The sequence below is a fragment of the Onthophagus taurus genome, chromosome 2 (genome assembly GCF_036711975.1).
Source record: "Onthophagus taurus isolate NC chromosome 2, IU_Otau_3.0, whole genome shotgun sequence".
In the NCBI taxonomy this organism is placed as follows: domain Eukaryota; kingdom Metazoa; phylum Arthropoda; class Insecta; order Coleoptera; family Scarabaeidae; genus Onthophagus; species Onthophagus taurus.
The window spans coordinates 15,580,794-15,600,065 of record NC_091967.1 but is presented as its reverse complement, the minus strand read 5'-3'; the positions used below and the strand labels follow the sequence as shown (position 1 = coordinate 15,600,065).

General features: G+C 34.5%; 1 protein-coding gene and 2 long non-coding RNA genes across 4 annotated transcripts in view; 1 reads left to right on the top strand and 2 right to left on the bottom strand.

The window, feature by feature from the left end:
* LOC111426932 (integrin subunit alpha inflated) overlaps positions 1-19,272 on the top strand; it is a 64,364-nt gene that overhangs the window by 33,753 nt on the left and 11,339 nt on the right. For both annotated transcript variants that reach the window (XM_023061829.2, XM_023061830.2), the window contains exons 4-5: positions 4,045-4,168; positions 11,357-11,418. In XM_023061829.2, the coding sequence (XP_022917597.2) occupies positions 4,045-4,168; positions 11,357-11,418 (186 nt within the window). The remainder of the gene's footprint in view (positions 1-4,044; positions 4,169-11,356; positions 11,419-19,272) is intronic.
* Positions 7,228-8,719, bottom strand: LOC139429174 (uncharacterized). Its single transcript, XR_011639850.1, has 2 exons — positions 7,718-8,719; positions 7,228-7,592 (listed from the first exon to the last, which is right to left on the bottom strand). It is a non-coding gene; the product is annotated as an uncharacterized lncRNA (long non-coding RNA).
* LOC139429026 (uncharacterized) lies at positions 11,942-18,574 on the bottom strand. Its single transcript, XR_011639737.1, has 2 exons — positions 16,350-18,574; positions 11,942-13,784 (listed from the first exon to the last, which is right to left on the bottom strand). It is a non-coding gene; the product is annotated as an uncharacterized lncRNA (long non-coding RNA).

Here is a 19,272-nt window from a genome sequence, read left to right as displayed (position 1 = left end):
AAGAATATATCTTATTAAGTTTTAATATAAAGTACTTTATATGGAAATGACATATTTTCTTAGAAAATAAATCGATTTTGTAATAATAATAACCATTTTGGAATGCAATTTATTCAATTAAAAAAATAATATCCGACTCATGGATATTTATAGTCATCTAAAAATAGGAGATTTTTTTATCAAAACGTAGATTAAATTGGGCATCTATAATAGATAAAACATCCGAAATATAACTTCCTGTTTCATATCACTACTTTTTAAGCAACGTTTATTTTAATTATTTTTAATTAATTAGGAATTTAGCCTTACATATTCAAAATGAATCAAATATAAAGTACAATAATGATAAGTTATAAACCCTTAATGACCTGATTAACCATAAATTGGTTAGAAAATAAATTAAAGGAATTTGAAGGTTAAAGCAAAATAACTAAGAAGAATTGCAACTAAGACTAAAGTAGTTGTTGTGAAGATATGCAAATTCAATAGCGGTAAGACCATCTTTGCGTGAGCTTAACCGGCGTGTGCAACGAACGTGTTAATGGACCTTTTACGACCTTCGCCGACACTTAAGCTATTAAGCTAATTTAATTTGTCTCGGCGACTTATGCGATATTTACCTTATAGTCCGATTCAAACTACTTAAAATGAAGAATGTACAAGACGTCATGCAGAACATTAGGTGTAAGTGTATGAATTTTACTCGCAAAGATATTTTGATCTATTTTAAATTTTATGGAATATTCGTACAACAAAATAGATTATTTTTATGGTGGAAAGAGAAACCTTTTAACGATGTTCAATCATCAAAACATTTTACACCTAAACGTCCACACCTATTTTTAGATATAACTTAATGCATTATTCGATAACATCTAAATCATCTTTAGAAGAATTTATATGAAGAAAAATATTAAATCAACCTCATCATAAGAAAAGAACCTCTAAACCGATTTCGAGTAACAATATCTCATTCGAAAGCTTTATCCTTGACCGATACAATAATGAAAATACTCGATTCGAAATTTCTTTCGAATTCTGCTAAACCCCAAAATAGTGAGAAGATACACGAAAATAACGAAAAAATAACCTGTTTTATGTGGTTTTAAGTTTTAAATGACATTATTATTTATGGAAACTTAACAAATCCAAACAAACAAACTTAACAAATCCAAAAACCAACGTGATATGAATCATCCGATCAGAATGTAAAATGGTCAACGGCCAAGAAGAGATGAAGACCCTCATCAAATGTGTTTACTGACGTAAAAATTTAAAAATTCAGACCTCGGTTTAATTACAAGTTTGAAACTTAGAAATTGAGTATTGAAGTACAGTGTGTTAATTAATTATCGTACCCGACGTCATCATTGCAAGTATGCAACCAATATCACAGTATTGGTATTGCAATACGCGATTTGCGTATTTGATTGCATAGCATCTCATCTGTCAACCTTAGATGCGCGGATAATATAATCTTATATCAGACGATCTATTTACTCGTCTATAATCTTTGGAAACGTCGCCCAAAATCTTCTAAGATAACCATGGTTCCTTTTTCGTTCTGCAAGCAGCACGATTGCTATGGTTTTGGGTTCTGTCTTATTTGGTGCGAATACGTCTCCTTAGAAACTTAGTAAATGAAACTCATGGACTATTTTGGTTCTTATTTTGGGAGGTGTAAATCAAAGTTTTGCCAGCTTCATTTTGTCATCAAAGTACTGACACGGAGTCTTATCCTCAGTTTTAGTATTCCGGCGATACTCTATAGAAGCAGCACTATATGAGAAGACGATCATACCTTAGTGTAAAAAATAAATAGATTCTGTATCACTCCATCCTAAAGTCTATATATGTATGGTGTGCAGGACTGATGAACTGGACAGTAAGAGCCATATACAAAAATACAACGTTTTCAATCTGAAATGCTACGACAAATACTTTACGCAGCATGGTACGTAACAAACAAAGTGATGGATATGGACTAGTTACAAACGTACTGGTCCGAAATCTGTAAGAATAGCTACACTTAAGATGTATAACAAGGTCACACCTGGTGGACCTTATACAATAATTCTTCTTCAATACTTCAATACATCAATACATTATGTATATTATAATATGGTGTACCCAGTGGTGTACCATCACTTGTCTTATTTTTTCAAAATGTTTAAAACCCTCTCGCCAGTAATAATCAAACTTCTTAAACCATAATCCTTCTAAATTTTGTAATTCAGCCTTTTCTAATATTAACCATATTACCTTCACGACTATGCAGATTATTTTGAAGAATTACGGAGAACTTCTAATTACAAAACATACGCATTGTTGGGATTCTATTTAAGCTTCTAAAATTAGTTATGAAAAAGGTTTTTAAAACCCTCCTGATTAATCATTCTTAATGATAATCAGTACTAACAAAACACGCTAAAAGTAATTTACAATTGCGGTTGAAAAGGAATGGAACTTGATATATTTCTACATTAAGTAACAAGAAATTCCTTACTTAATTTCCTACTCAAGTTTACATCTAACTTAACTTATCTTACGTAATTGTTATAACAATAAATTAGATAAACCTAGAAATGTAAACAACATTAAACAATTTACTTCCGTCACTTTTATTTTACCTTTATCAAATTAATTGTCATTTAACACTATTGAAGACATATTCTTATTCTACACCATGCTGTTATAAGTTCTATTCGAAAAGTCATTTATTAATTGCTGACAATATGAGTTGCAGAATTATTGCACTATTAGCAAGTCGATGTGGTCGCCTAATCAAATATACTGCACTTACATCTGCATACAATGATGCTCCGTTGAGACATAGCTCGATCGATACCGCTAGTCTCTTTGTTCTCACCAAGATTTAGCGCCCATAATTGCCTATTAAAAGAGTATGGAATTCAGCTAGTAAACTTTTCTATTATACCGACCGTCATCCATGTAATTAAGAGGATGCCGACAATTCTACTAACATAACTTATTAATGTCCATCTTTATTAAAGAAGCAATCGGAGTAAGTGCTGCTTTAAACTCGGATATCCACTTGTATTTAACTACTTATTTGGATGAGCTATTCAATTTATTTTAAACCGGTACAATTTGAATTTGGATTTAATTAACTGCAAAACAGTATTCTAATGGTCATGATTTTCCAATTGGAAACAACCCAGTACGGCGTTGTTGTTTAGAACATTCCGGTACAAGAAACTGGAAGCTAACTTCTGCGAACACTCTCATAAAAATCGCACCGCGAGATGTTGCAGTTAACCGGACGTCTTCGTCCAGTTTCCTACATAGTCTTGAACCGATATGCTACACAGTACCCGACCTCTTCTCAAGTGGGTTTAATTTAGAAATGTCCAACAGTTCCTGTATAAAGATATCAAATTCAATTAAAATGCCTAAGATGTTATTTCCACTCGTTCTTAGTACACATCTGCTGACCGCTTTCCCACCAACTTTAATTTTTTTTAACTCAATTGGGTTCGGCAGTAACAACAGGTTTAAATGGATTAGGTTTTAGACCAGTAAAAATACAATTAACGAAGAACTCATTTATATCTGCACACATTCTTTTTATATTTTTCTACAAATTAATGAATCAAGATAAATGAATTTGGTCAATTTAAACTGTTTTCCATAACGTGTAATTTATTAATCTGGCATTCTTTAAAAAAAACTCTTATCGTCGCCCATTTAAAGTGATAATTATGGCTGTGGTTGCGTCGTTCGGTGTTAATTTAGATTTATGGTGGCGCTGGACCTGGTTCTCATGTTCAATTAAATTCTCGTAGGCTTTAATGGTGGTTTACATTTATTAAAGTTTAAACCTAACCGGCCGAGCGCAGATAAATTGCTTGTCGGACCCGTGCAATTTTACACTTTATCACTGGCCAGAGTCGCGAGTCAGAAATGTGCAACATCATCTTCTTTGAAACACTCTTCCTTAACGATTTTTATTAATAAAATCTAAAATTTAAACAACCTTTTTTTAATAAATGAATTTTTAAATTTACCTTTTTTTTGTTTTAGGCTTGTGCTCCAAGATATGTTTGGTTTACCATGAGGAGCTCTCCACGTAGGGATCCCGTGGGAACGTGCTTTGTAGCCAGAAACAACTTCCAGAACGTCTCGGAGTACGCCCCATGTCGAACGTGTAAGTAGACCGGAAACGGCTTGTATTATGCGAGAACCGTGAAATCGAGTAGACGAGATTTTTCTTAGAAAATCTTTATAAGGACCGCAAACAAGAGAACCATATACACCGCGACTGCGGTTGCAACTTAATATATTTTGCGTGATTTCTTAGTTTATCGATTACACGGTTCTCGGACACATTTTAAGATGCAATCGCATAAATTTGTTTAACTCTTTAAAACATGCACAGTAATGTAATACATTGACAGATTCGGAGTTATTTATCAAAGCTGGAAACTTTACTATGATCCTTAACATAAATTGAGTAGAAATAATGAAGTATATTTCAAATACATTTATTTTTAATCGTTAAATACATGCGTTTTTTAAGTTATTGAGTGCGAAAGATATAAAAAACCGGTGAGATATGTCTCGGTGACATTGCAAATGAGTGCTAGTAATTAAAAATCATTCAGAGTCATTAGAAAGAATTGGTAATCAGTGTTAGAAGATGAAGTGTTGTAGTAGTCATTGGGGCCTAATGGAAGCTTTAAGCTTTAGATATTGAAAGCTATTAAAAATAACAGGTTTTAGTGGAAGATTTTGCGAACAATTGTATAGAGCTACTAACAAGAGATATTGGAAGCTGATCAGAATTATAATAGAAATAGACATGCACTGAGAGGTGTACTGAGAACCAGTGAAAGATATTAAAAGTTTCCACAAAAACATATAATAATTGGTGTAGAACTCATTAAAATTCATGATACTAGGAATCATTAACAGCTAGTGACAGTTTTTCTGAATCAGTTAGTGATATTGAAAAGTGGCTCATCAAGAGCCAATTTTGAGTTAGTAAGGTATTGATAAATTGATGCTAGTACAAATAGATATATGACCAAATGAAAGTCATTGCTAGCTATGGGGTGCTATTCAAAGTCAGTGAGAGATATATAATTGGGAGCATTTGAGAAGTGTTGAAAATTTTGGAAGCTATTTGGAATCAGTGAATGTAGTAAAAACGAAAGGCATTAGGTACCATTACTAAACGATTAGCATCTATTTGCAGTCAGTGAAAGACATGGAAACCCATTTAAAGTCTACAAAAGCGAAAGGTTGCGGAACCCGCTAAGAGCTAGCTATAATGAAAGACATTGGTCGTTATTTGGAATCAGCAAGACACATTGCGATGTAATTAGGAGCGATTGTGAGGTGTTGAAAGTGTTAATAAACTTAAGGGATTGCTGGTAACATGGATCCAGTAAGAACGAAAGGTATTAGAAATCATTGCTAGCTATTGAAATCTACGGGGAGTTAGTGAGGGACATTGGAATATAGGAGAGCCATTTAGAATCTACAAAAGCGAAAGGTTGCGGTAGTCGCAGAGAGCTAGCAACAATAAAAGCTATTGAGAGTTATTCGGAATCTGTAAAAGATATTGGGATGTAAGTGAGAGTCAATGAGAAGTGTTAAGCGCGTTTATATGCGTTTGGATTTAGAAGTAACATAGATTTAATAAAACTCAAGACGTAATGAGCCATTGCTAGTTATTCAAAGCTTTTTGCAGTTATTGAGGGTGCTTATAAGGTACTGAGAGCTACTAAAAGCAAATATTTTGGTATGCGCTGTAAGCCAGCAATAAGATATTGAGAACTATTTGGAATTAGTAAAAATCATTGGGATGTAATCACAGCTTATGGAAGTAGTGCCAAAACCTATTGATAGACATTACTAACTATAAGAAGCTGTTTTAGTGTCGATGAGAGATTATAAGCTGTTGGGGGTAATTGGAAGCCACTAAGTGTTGAGGTAGTAAAAACAAATATGTTGGGAGTCATTACTAGATTGAAAGCTATTCGGAGTCAAGCTATTCACAACAAAGTCATTACAAAGTCATTAGACCTCATTTAACAGAAATTCAATTGTCAAGTAGCAACATGATGCATTTAAAGTTTTATATTTCATTATGATATCGCATTAATTTTTGGTAATATAGTGCTTTAAAACTTCCAATGTATTCAAGAAGTTTCAAAAAAACCATGGTTTTAACTTATATTTTTTATAGCAAACTAATAATGTATTAAACAAAAATGATAAATTATTGATTACTGATTCCAAATAATTCTCAACAGCTTTTATTGTTACTAGCTCTCTGCGACTACCGCAACCTTTCGCTTTTGTAGATTCTAAATGGCACTCCTATATTTATGACGTTAATTTTTCCAATAATTTGTTATAAATAATTTAAAAGTTAGTTATTCTACTCTTTCGCCACAACATTATTGCTTAACTTGCGGTTATAGCAGATAAGTCAACTTCTTGGCCTGAAATGAAACTTACCCGGAAATTGTCTATCAAGAAACGTAATCTAGTAATCTGAAATCACTCCCCGTCCTATTTTATTTACGCTAAATCGCAACACACGTCCCGGAATAATCGCTAACCGCAAACCGTATACGGGATTAGCATATTCCCGCGACCCACTTCCTCGATTCACGCCCGATACACGTAATTAAATTACATCAACTTTGACGTATGGGTAATGAGATCACGTCTCCTAACGTGAAATCTATGGCGTAACATCGCGCGAAATGATATTGTAATATAAATTGAGATTCGCTTCTTGGTATTTCTATTTACCGACTCGTCTAAATCTACATGTCTCTACATGGCATTCCGGATTCAAGTTGAAAGCACATCAGATATAACACATATTCAAAGACTTGTTTACACATGAAACGGAAAGAAGCCATGTGCACTAATTTAACATCTGTTAAAAGTGCATGGCACGTGGTGTGACTTTGGTTCATAACTCATCTGAGGTTTACATTGTGGTCACAGTTTTTTCCCATTATTATTGGATAGGTATCAACACCAAGTTATAATTAGGAGTATTTTTTATAATGAAATGTTCAAAATTCATTAATTTATGCATGAAGAAGATTTTGGGGATGTAATAATTAATTAAGAAGAGGGTTATAATCCCTAATTTTTTCTTATCGTTTTATCAATCAAGATATATTTCGATGTAGCATGTTTACTAATAATTATATGTCAAGGTAATTAATCTATGTTAAAAATTTATTAATACTTATAATAATTACTTTATTATCACTAATAATTATGAAAAAGGGAATAGTGCAAATTTTGATTAAGTATATAATATCCATAAAACAGATAAGCGTCGTCTTAATTTTCCACTAAAGTTTAACAAACCGTGTAAATCGTCTAGGAATTAATGATTCACCCAATTAAAAGTAAGGAATTTCTTCGATAAACCGCGTCCGACCTACTTTTGCCACACCATTAAATCGCCGAACAAAATTGTGTTAGCCTTAGCTTAGTTTTACGTTCTTCAAAGGCTCGTTCCATTTTTATACCAACCCATTCGGTCATTAACTCGTTGTCCTACTTAAACTTCCCGTCATATTTCCAAAATTTCTCTACAAACATTATTTAGCAATAACAAAGATTTATATTTATTAGTTTATAAGACGTATTAGGAGCATTTTACGATTTAGATGGTTCTCAGGTAACAAAGCAATGTAAACGTACTATCATAAGTTACCTCGTCTTCCTGAAACTAATGGTGACTCTTTCAAAATACTTCCAGTCAATTTCCTGTCGTAAACCGGTCTATTTCCGACTTCTAAGTGCTTTCTATCGTTCCTCGTCTTCTATCGCCCTTCGTTAGTTTCTCTTCGAATCGTATAACGTCTAAATTAGGTTCGGAATTGGCGCAACTTGGTACTCTGCGCACGAACCCCTATAACTAATTGGAGACATGTGCAGCGTATTGTTGAGTCTCTGAAGCACGTTCTGTTTCGTCAATTCGAGAACGTATTTTTAGAGGACGTTCTCTCATTTTTTACTGGTAACGAGACAAGGAGAAATTTTTAAATCGAAAATCGACTTCGAAGATCCAGACGTCGTACTGGCAAATTACTTTAGAAATAATTGGACGAAGCCAATTATTCCGTTTACTATTATTGTTAGAACCTCTCTAGTGAATATAAACATTGGCATTTATCAACAACCTATCGTAAAAACAACGAGTAAGTTAATCTCTAAAAATACCTGTTAAATAAATATTTACCTTTCGAGATCTTGAAACCGAGGTTCATTCTATATAAACGGTAAAAGTAAAAAGAACGTAGTTTTGACTCGAATTGGATAAATTCATAAACATGTGGAAAACAGACTTAAGATATATTTTTTTGGAAACAAAAGAATACGTGTCAAAGTGAGTTAACATAAAACATATTTTGTTTCCTCTCTTTACGGTTTCCTAGAAAGGTCAGTTGTACTTCATCTGGTCAAGCTTCTAAAGTTACGTCGTTTAAATATTTTTCGGTAAGAAGTAGGTAAAACGTCAGAGAAACATGTGTTTTGAACAATACCATCGTAAATTTCTGTCGGGAATTATGTCCATTCGGTTTTTACCATCCAAAATGTACACAATAATTCCAAGAATAACCGTAAACTCCTTTTTATTCCAAAGATGTACACAAAGAAGTATTTATATTCTTGCGTAAATTGTGACACAAATTTAATTAGGTAAATAAATCTAAAGTCTTCATAAAATTAACTCTCATCAAAAAATAACGAATGTGGTGTAACCGTTACCGTTAGAGATGTTATCTATCAGATATCACAGGGGGAGCCATCCCTCACATAAACTTGAAGAGTGTTGTTGAAAGACACGTTTTTAGACTGTTAATTTTACCATATCCTTCGCATCATCCAGCATTGGACGTAAAAACTACCTAAACCAACAGTGATTGACATTATCAAGGGTTGTCTACGGCAAAAAATATATCGGTATCCTTAAAAACGTCAGGGTGTAGTGTGTTACGAAGAGATAAAGTAGATAAAAAAACGGAGACCATAAATTAACGGAAATGTATGAAATTCTTTAGTAGAGGAAAACATACATTTTTTTGATTAAAATTATAAGAAATTTTCCTTTTTAAACGATAATTTGGCATTATTAAATATCAGATTTTCTAGAACTATGTTTAGATGGCCACTATTTAAACGCTAATGAGTGAAACTTATATGTCAATTATGCCTACACATTCATCTTAAAATACATGGAAGATATGGAAATAATTATTGGCCTTATTAATTAGAGGCTATTTTTAAAATAGAGAAGACGATCTTATTGAATTGAATGTTATTGTCTTGGAATTACTGTTTTGCATAAACGAAAATATCTTACACTCAGCAAACGCTTAAGAAATTTACGATGCACAAAAACCTGCCAAATGCCTGCCACGTTTTAATGTCTAATCGATATAGCGTATATTCAAAACACCTGATCCAAGCATGGAGTCGTGATATACCAACCAAAAGGAATTCACGTTTTGCTTCTTTTTGCAATAGAATATCAGCGTTATTGATATCTTTGGGTTATACATCACACAGGTAACATCTCTGAGCCGAGGAGGAAGACGATACATCATTGTAAACTTCCCGCCTATCATACAAATTATTAAATTTGAATTTACAGAAATTTCTAAAGAATCAAAAAAAAAATTTAATTGGATGGAAAGCAGTAACACAGAATAACAAAATAAGTAATTCTGTGACATTAATTTGATTATTTATGTTATCAACCTCATTTTATTAACAGAAATTATTCTCTCAGCAAAAAGATTTTTACAAACTACGGTATTTAAATCATTTATAGAACAGCAAATTTGTAAAGGGACTATAGAAATGCTGAATAGATGATATCGTTTTGAAAAAACATAAACATCTCCCTCCAGTTAAGGTTTCCTCACAAAGTAAGAACTCAGGATAGTATTCCATACTATTTCGCTCCATACCTTGATCTTTTGCGGATATTGGGTGTGCGACTTTCTTGCCCAATGTGGATTTTGGGTAGCCCAATACCGACAATTTTGTCTATTTACTTGGCCACTCAATGTGAATGTTCCCTCGTCGGAAAAATATGTTTTTGACAAAGTATTTGTCATTGTAGCAAAATTGTTGTTGGAAAAATTACTCACGACTCATTGATCGTGAATGAGGTTTACTTTATAGGCATAATATTTTGCAGTATTTGTAACATAAGGGATTCCTTGCCCAGCCAAAATCACCTTTTGTTGAACCTCCCTTGAAACATTTGGTCGGGCAGACTTTGAGAAATATCGAAGATATCCATGCTTTTTAAATTTAGTCACAGCTAGGCTTGCCAACTAATGAGCTAAGCAGTTTTCGATCAGGAAATGTTGCATTAAGGAGGTCAACTAGTTACTAAATCATTTTTTGACACTTAGAAAATTGTTTAAAATAGTTGGTTACCATAGTTACTCAGGGCTAATGCTATTTTTATCATGTCATCAAATTTGAAATAGTTAAACTTTAAAGTAATTTTGCATGCTTAAATCTGTGGTATGGAGGAGATAATTTGTGTTTTAATTCTTCATCCTGTTATTTCAGCCTTATTCTTTGATTTTCCCGAAATTGTTGCTTTTTTAATTCAATCTCTTTTTTTGTCCTTCCTCAATTTCATCTCCACAACCATACTCAATCCCTCAATAATTGATTGTAGAAGACATCTAAGCTTTTAGCGTTTTAGTTTAAGGCCACTTGAAATGAATAGTTTTTAGGTCGACTTCGTTTAATGCTGGATGTACTTGAAATTTTAAACATGTCTTCAGAAAAGATAATGTTTTGGTTAAGCCAAACGAGGTTGACGAAAAGAAAACGTAGTCGGTGTCAACCAACTTTTCTCTATATGGTATTAATTTATTGAGAACATTTTTATAACTATTACTAGAATAGTAACATTAGATCCACCTATACTGGTCATTCCAAATAATCAAATATACAAAAAGATTATAAGCTAACGTCTACTATAAATCTATTAAATACTGTATAAGAACTTATTTTTGTGCAAACAACGATCGATGAGAATGCAAATATTATTGAGGAAACTTCAGAACAACTTATCTTAGCAAATAAACTTTTGCATCTCTATATTAAACACAGAAAGAATAATTACAAATAACATCTACAATAACTAAAATTTGATAATCAAGTCATATTAAAGCAATCACACTGACAATCATTACAATAATAATTTAATTCTCAATTATCTCGTTTTTATAATTTCCAATGCAGATAAATTGGTAAAATATTTGAACACATTGAATGATAATTTATTTATTTCAAAATAAGACATTTCGATTTGTTTCAGCAAATTGGGGTTATAACAGACAAGGATGGTGTCAAGCAGGATTTAGTGCAGCCATTTCCAAGGTAAGTTCTAAAGTCTTGCGAGAACTCGATATCGTGAGTTGGAATCCACGCCAAACAGACATTCGTATCCATCAGGCAACATCTCATACGGTACCGGCATGGAAACGTCTTGTACGTTCGCGTTGGTCGGCATTTATGCACCTTTGTGCTCCGCGGCCACAATTAAGCGTAATTTATATGATGTAAATATAGCAAAACGTGCTAGAGATCAAAGAACGCTCGGCGACCCTTTTGTTTCGGTGTAGACATCTTTCGATGCGAACTTGGTAGAGAACCGCAAAGTAACGCAACTTTATGTCCTCATACGGAAGGATTTATCGGTGTCACGGCGCGGATAAGTTAAATGTTAAAACTTGTGCCGGTATTGCACCAAGAGAAGTGAAACCCGTTTGAATTTCTCAAGCAAACTCCTCCGAGAACGTTTACGTTAAAAATGATTTCGAAGAATATTTAACAAAAGTTTGTTTGCGTATTAATGGAAATACCGCAGCTGCAAAGATTTAAAAATAAACTCCAGCAAAAATCAAGGAGAAGCTAATGTATATTTCGGTATTTTTTGTTTATTACAATTTTATTTCAAATAATCGAAATTCTCCGAAAATTAAAATTATCTTATAAAGAATCGAAATAAAACAAATCATGACATGCATAAAGAAACCAGTCCTACGATTAACGAGAGAGGTACCTTTGTTACCAATATGGCCAAGTCTCCCGTTCCTATCTACGTACCGTATATGAACGTTGTTGTTTATTATGCTATTCGTCGAATTTTTCTGCAATTATGCGGGCGCACGCTCTCGGTATAATTTAATAATATTGCGCTTTAAATTTCAAATCTCGTTGCCCCCGGTCCCGAAGCACAATGAGTCCGGTCATCCGCAAATCGTTCCCTCGTTTCCAGACGTCACAACAGGAATTAAGTGCACACGACTGCGCAGACAAACGCGCGCATCCGCTCACGGATTACATCGGAAGATTCCTGGTCTTTGCTAACACTGTGTTTTCATTACGAACTATTTTGCGATTGTATACGTTCATGCCGGATATCCCCATCTAACTTGGTCATGTAAAAGTTTGTTAACGCCATAACAGTTACTATTAATATCTTTTGACGAGTAGATTATGTGTATAAGAAACTAAATGTGGTATCCTAGTGTGTTGAATATGCATATTAAGAGAAAAATGTTTTTTGTATATAAGTTATATTTATTGCATCCGTAAGCAACATCCTGAATTTGTAGAGTTGCGTGTGACTTGTTCATTTGTCCGTCCGCCGTAAATATCCAAGCAAGAACTGCGTTCTTGTCTGTTGACCCTGTAGGTCAAGATTTTTTGCGCGCATTACCAGTCGCATTTTCCAGATTTGCCATTGGAGTGCCCGAAGGACCCAGCGGCATTCTAGTAATCTCTCTCGTACAAGATGTGTTGAATTATGGCCGTCCGTACTTAATACAACTGTGCATTTCGGATAAAATAAAGAAAACACAACGAATACAACGGACAAAAATTCTTGTGTCACCTAATTTGGTAAACGCTTTTACGTCTTCGCTTCGTTGCCAACTCAAAATTATAACCCATGATTTTACTGTTAAAAATCATCAAGTCCGCGAAATTTTGTTTTTGTTTCTCTTTGAATTATAATTTCGTTTAAGTATGTACGGCATTTCAACTTGTCATTTTGATGGCGTCTCGAACGATTTTCAATGAGGTTCGAAAAAGTTGCAGCAAGAAACCGCGCTCGTTCTGTCACAATTAACTGAAATTAGAGAGGATAAAATGAAACGGCGTCGACCGCGGCAATTACATTCGCGGCGTGACTTTTTCAAGTGGGTACGAACTTGTTCGGCCATGCCCAGATACGTAAACGTACCGAGTTTCGCATCCACGTCGCGGCGCTTATAAATCTGTCCGCGTCGGTGACGGACGGACCGTCATCGTCGATGAGAACGTGAGACGGGAACGCATCGCATCGCATCGGGGGCCTCTTCAGGTCTGTATCCGTAATTCATACATAAACATGGATGCGGTGGCGAGGCTCGACGGGGGGCGCAAAAAAAGCCCCGCACAGGCCTTAAGTGTAATCGCTCGGATGCCAAACAAATTATTCTTTACCAAATCTGGACGGCCGCCTTTCCGTTTCCTAGAACTCATCCATCGAAAGAATGGCCAGGTTAGAATGGTCGCGCTGACAATAAAATACGATATGACAAATATCTGCGTACGCTACGGTATGTCAGGAATGACCCTAAGTACATCCCTATATGGTCTACTGGCATATACCGACTGGCCACCGTTGGATGTGACAGTGTTGAAATGGGTAATTCGATGATCACTTCTTTCGACATATTATGTGCTCTTCAGGAATGCTACATGTAAAAAGAAAAATAAGTAAATACTTCATAGGTATATTTCTGATTAAAAATGAGTTTGAGTTAAAACTAGATCTAACACTAGACCTAAAATTAGACACATTCGGGTTTAGCCGTACGTCTCTTAAGACGGCTAAACCTGAATGTTTCTAGTTCTAGGTCTAGTGTTAGTTTTGGCTTTTGTTGTTATTCAGTGCCAACATTCTAGATTGTTATACATTTTTCATTGAACTAAAACTAGACTAGTCTGAAAACGCAGGACTAAACTTGAAACTTTCTAGTTCTAGGTCTAGTGTTAGTTCTAGTTTTAATTGTTATTCAGCGTTAAATTGTTGTATATTTTTTAACCTGAAATATATTGAAATTGTGTTCAACTCTAGACAAACCGAAAACATTGAAATGGATACTTTGCTTGGCGTTCTTCAAGCGAAAATTGGTAAAGTCACGAATACATCTGTATGTATGTGGTTTCTTCTTGCGTTGTTGTTATATTTTAGTGTTTATATACCTGTTATGGACTCTTATGTCTTTTTGGGAATGAACAATTAAAAAAAAAACCCAAATATTTCTAGTTCTAGGTCTACTGTTAGTTAGCAATGGTGTGGATAGGTGTTCGAATTTGTGTGCATTATACAACAATCTAGCGCTGAATAACAACTAAAACTAGAGCTGACACTAATACTAGAACCAACACAGACCGTCGTCAACTACAGACCTATTTCTATTCTGTCAATTGCCTCTAAGATCTTTGAACGTCTAGTTTACGATCTGCTTTTCTTTAAGGTCAAATCTTACATAATCCCGGAGCAACACGGCTTTTTTCGTGGCAGGTCAGTGGAGTCTAACCTAATCACATTTTCTAATTTTTTACTGAATGCTCTAGACAAAAATTACCAGGTGGATGCTGTATATACAGACTACAGTAAGGCCTTTGACAGAATAGATCACGGAATTCTTTTTAAGAAACTCTTTAATTATGACATCCCTGTTGGTTTGATTTATTGGTTATCTTCTTACATCTCTAGCAGATCACAAGCTGTTACCATTAATGGCTATCGCTCTTCCTTCAAAGAGATAACTTCCGGTGTGGCGCAAGGCAGTCATTTGGGACCGTTGTTGTTTCTGCTATATATCAATGACATTCATGCGTGTTTTCATTACTCCAAGTTTCTGCTATACGCTGACGATAGCAAAATATTTACCACGATTTGTTCACCTGACGACTGCGAAAAATTGCAGGAGGACTTGGTCCGATTACAGGCTTATTGTGTAAACAACAATCTTTTCATCAATCACGATAAATGCACGAAAATTACATTTACACGCAAACGCTATCCCATTGTTTTCGATTATTCCCTCGGCCCTAATACTCTTATACCATCTGATTGTGTTCGAGATCTTGGGGTTCTCTTTGATTCTAAACTTGCGTTTTCAGCTCATATCGATTTTATTGTTAATAAGGCCTCTCGCATGTTCGGATTTATTTGTCGTGTCTCCCGTCCTTTTACTAACTTATCCTGTATTCGTTCTCTTTACTTCGCCTTCGTTTCTTCTATCCTTAACTATGCATCTTCTGTTTGGAACCCTCAATACCATATATACATTGATCGACTAGAACAAGTTCAAAAACGTTTTCTTCGGTACCTATCGCGAAAATTCTACTTACCATACTGTGATTACTCACAGCGATGCTTAATATTTGGAGTCCCTCAACTCTCTTCCAGGCGCATTAGTAACGATTTAATGCTGCTTTATAAAGTGAGTAACGGCACTGTTGACTGCTCCGCGATTCTATCTCAGTTACAGTTTAGGATTCCTGTTCGACCATCCCGTGATTTATCGGTATTCTACGTGCCTTGTACCAATACAAATGCGTTTTCTAACTCCGTGGTCCCTCGTCTCATGTTTTCTTATAACAATTTTTGTTCTGATTTAGACTTGTTTGCTACTCCCCGGTCTACATTTAGGAAATTGGTTAATGATCTCCCATGTGCATCTCGTGCGCCGTTTGACTTGCGACGTTAATTCTGTTTTTGATTGATTTTTTTTTTTCAATATTTTTGATTTTTAGTTTTGTTTAAGTTTCACTTTTTTGTTAAATTTGATTTCTGTTGGCATTTTTTTTTTGTTAACCTGTTTGATATTTTTTTTTTTTTTGTTACTTATTGCTAAATTCTTGTTTATAATATTGTATATTTTTAGTGGATGCTTCGCTGGGCTTGTCCCGTTTGCATCCCAAATAAAAAATAAAATAAAATAAAAATAAAATAAATAAACACTAAACCTAGAACTAGAAACATTCGGGTTTAGTCGTCTTAAGAGACGCACGGCAAAACCCGACTGTTTCTAGTTCTAAGTCTTGTGTTAGTTCTAGTGCTAATGTTAGTTAGCAATGGTGTGGATGGTTGTTCGAATTTGTCAGTATTAAAATAATTCATTGAAACAGTTTTACTGTACTTAAATCTCTTCAACACAAATTTCAATTTATTGTATAGTATTTTAAAATCTAATTTTATTTCGCATTTGTAAACCAAGTTAAAATATTTTAAGATAGCAACTTACATTTCCCATATATCACCGTGATGTAAAACATGAGCAAAACGAAACTGAAACAAAACAGAGCGGTCCATTAAGTTGAGCCTTTATCGAAAGTCCACACACATTGTCGTCACACGTTAATACGCCGTAGAATGGATTCTTGTTTAAGATAACGCAGCCCATCGTTATAAGTTACCCGACAAGTGCAATGGTTAAGTGGTTCATTTAACATTTCACCACCAAAATAACGCCATTATCTTAAAAGGTTTGTTATCAATTTGCTTCGTTGAATAATCTCCTATGCATGTGCTTTGCCAACCCGACTTAACTTTTTTTTTCGAAAATCTGTGTATTAAGGTCATTAAATGGTGCTTTGGTAACTTTTTTACAATTATGTCATTCACTTAAAAAAGAATTAATCCGGATAATACATTTTCGATGCATAGCCATGACAAGCCACAGTGAGTCGAATATTCATGGACAATGACAATCATCAATCCCAATATAATTCTACTATAGATTTGTTGGAATAATACAGCCAATTGTTCTGTTGACTGATCTTCACGACTCTTGACACGGCATTAATGACTACAATGATGAATGTTAAAAAAATTCATAAACTCGTATTGAGGGAGAGTTAAAAAAAATTAAATTATGTTAATTTTCATAATTATGCTTGTTGTAAGCTTGTAATTGATAATTAGCTATCATCATTAGGTATTGCTTTACGTCGCCCCTTGGACTAAGTTGTAAAGTGGTCACCTTAATAGAAACAATAAAGATTCGATCGAGATGCGATCTCAGCGTGTACCGGAGGCTTTTAAAATCGTGTTCCGGCGCGCCTTTTTTGCTCGTGCCGAGAATTCGCCCATATCGCCGTCGATACGAATGGTCTCAGATCTTATCTTGACGCGTTGATATGACCATCTCTTAACGTAACGCTTTTTAAGTATGCCCATAAAACCCGACGACGGTCATATTGTGTCCGAGCGCCGGGAATGCAAATTCCTTGTAGGTCCTAAGCGTACAGAAGCCGTGAGCGGCCATATTTCAGGCGCCCCAGAGGGGATTCCCCCGGTCTTCGGATTTTATGGCTCCGCCATACACCGACACTCGCGTTCGCTATATGGCATCGCGCCGCTGTGTACGTATTGTTCGTCGACAGGGCGCCGATGCGCTCACGATTCATTACTAATTGTTATTCGTGTTCGGCCCTTTTAAGCTTCGTACTGTCGTCAGTTTAAATTTGTAATTGTTTCATTGTAAGGAAAGTTTTTCCTCACGCTCTTTCACTTTAAGTAATGACTCTAAAGAACAAATACTAAATAGTTATAGTGTTGAATCACTCAACAAATTCAAACTTATGTAATCAATATAATTGGAGAAAAATGCAACAAAAACTACAATATACAACAAAAAGGTACATACACGACCCAACGTTAATATAGAAACATTTCTACATATCTAGATATAAACAAGTGTCGAAATCTAAAGTTTGTAGCAAAATTATTATACTTAAAGCTGACTCAACAAAAGTACTTCGCTGCAGTGCATATAAAGAAAGGTGTGCTAAAATAACCAACTCAACCATTATCGGTAACACTAAAAAAAAGAGTGGTTGTTGAAGGTCGTAACTGTTAATTTTGAAGATGAATTTACTCATTTAGTACCTCCTATCCCAATTTTCCCTTACGGGGTATTTCTTATTTATCCCAATCAAGAAGATAGGTCTTTGGATGATGTCATCTCTCGAATGGCCGCATAAAATGGACTCCCATAATAAAGTTTTTATTACGTCTAGGGATTTAAGATAAGTATTTCTACATCAACAATATAAGCATTTATCGATATGATCAACAATTAAGATAAAGCCATAAAATTTGGAATATACGGTTAGTACCAAAGTCAAAGGATATTTGCCCGCAGAAAAATCTATTAATCTTCAGATCAACGATGAAATACTGAATTAGGTATACTTATTCATTGCAGTAATCGTGTTTTGCTCATAGCATTCAACTTGCAGTGAGTACCACTATTTATTCCCAAGATGGGCAAAATGATAAGATGGGCACAAGTAGTAGTAAGGACGACTATTATTAAAGATGACGATTTTGAGCAAATTGAAGACAATGAACGAATACAAATCAGCACCTCAGAGGTAAAGTGTGTTAAGTCACATTTTTTTGCGAAATGAGTTATCTTCACCATGTGTATTTGTTTAGACATTAAGTCCACTTTCAAATCTCTCCTTAACAGAGTCCTTCGAGTCTAACAAAAGTAACCAAGATTGTCAAGTTATTAAAGTAACGTATTTGTAAAGTTCTCCAGAATTATGTATATGAGAAACACTGCAAAGAATCTTATTTTAGACTGCAAAACGCTTAGCTTTGTTTTTAAAAGACTCATTCAGAAACCTTATTATATACATACCGATGAATCTCACTGGCCATGATTTTGAGATTCCATCATTTTGAGACAATTACACTCAGTGTTTATGTCATGTAGATATCGTTTAGCCTTCTCTAAATTTCCCTTCAAATGAATTTCGTTCTGATCAGGCATACCTCGTATTAAGGAACAATGCTTTGATGAAATATAAGTGACTGTAATTATCAGATTTGTCTTGAACTCCCTAAATGAATGCCCTAGATAAGCAGATCTAATTCAGTATTTGATATTTTTTTGGTGGTGTGATTTCGATTTCAAAATCATAGATTTAGACATAGGTTGATGACATACATTTATCATACATTAACAACCATAAGCATTTGATAGATTTGAATTAACTTTTGAACTTCTTTCAAAGTTAGTGTTATGCTTGTCAAAAAGGGCCATTGCTTTGTCATGGTGCTCATGTGCTTATAAAAGTATTTTCCTTGTCAAACTTTTAGATGATTCAATATCATTAATTGCATTGTTACTTATTCTTGTGTTTCAAGGCTTAACA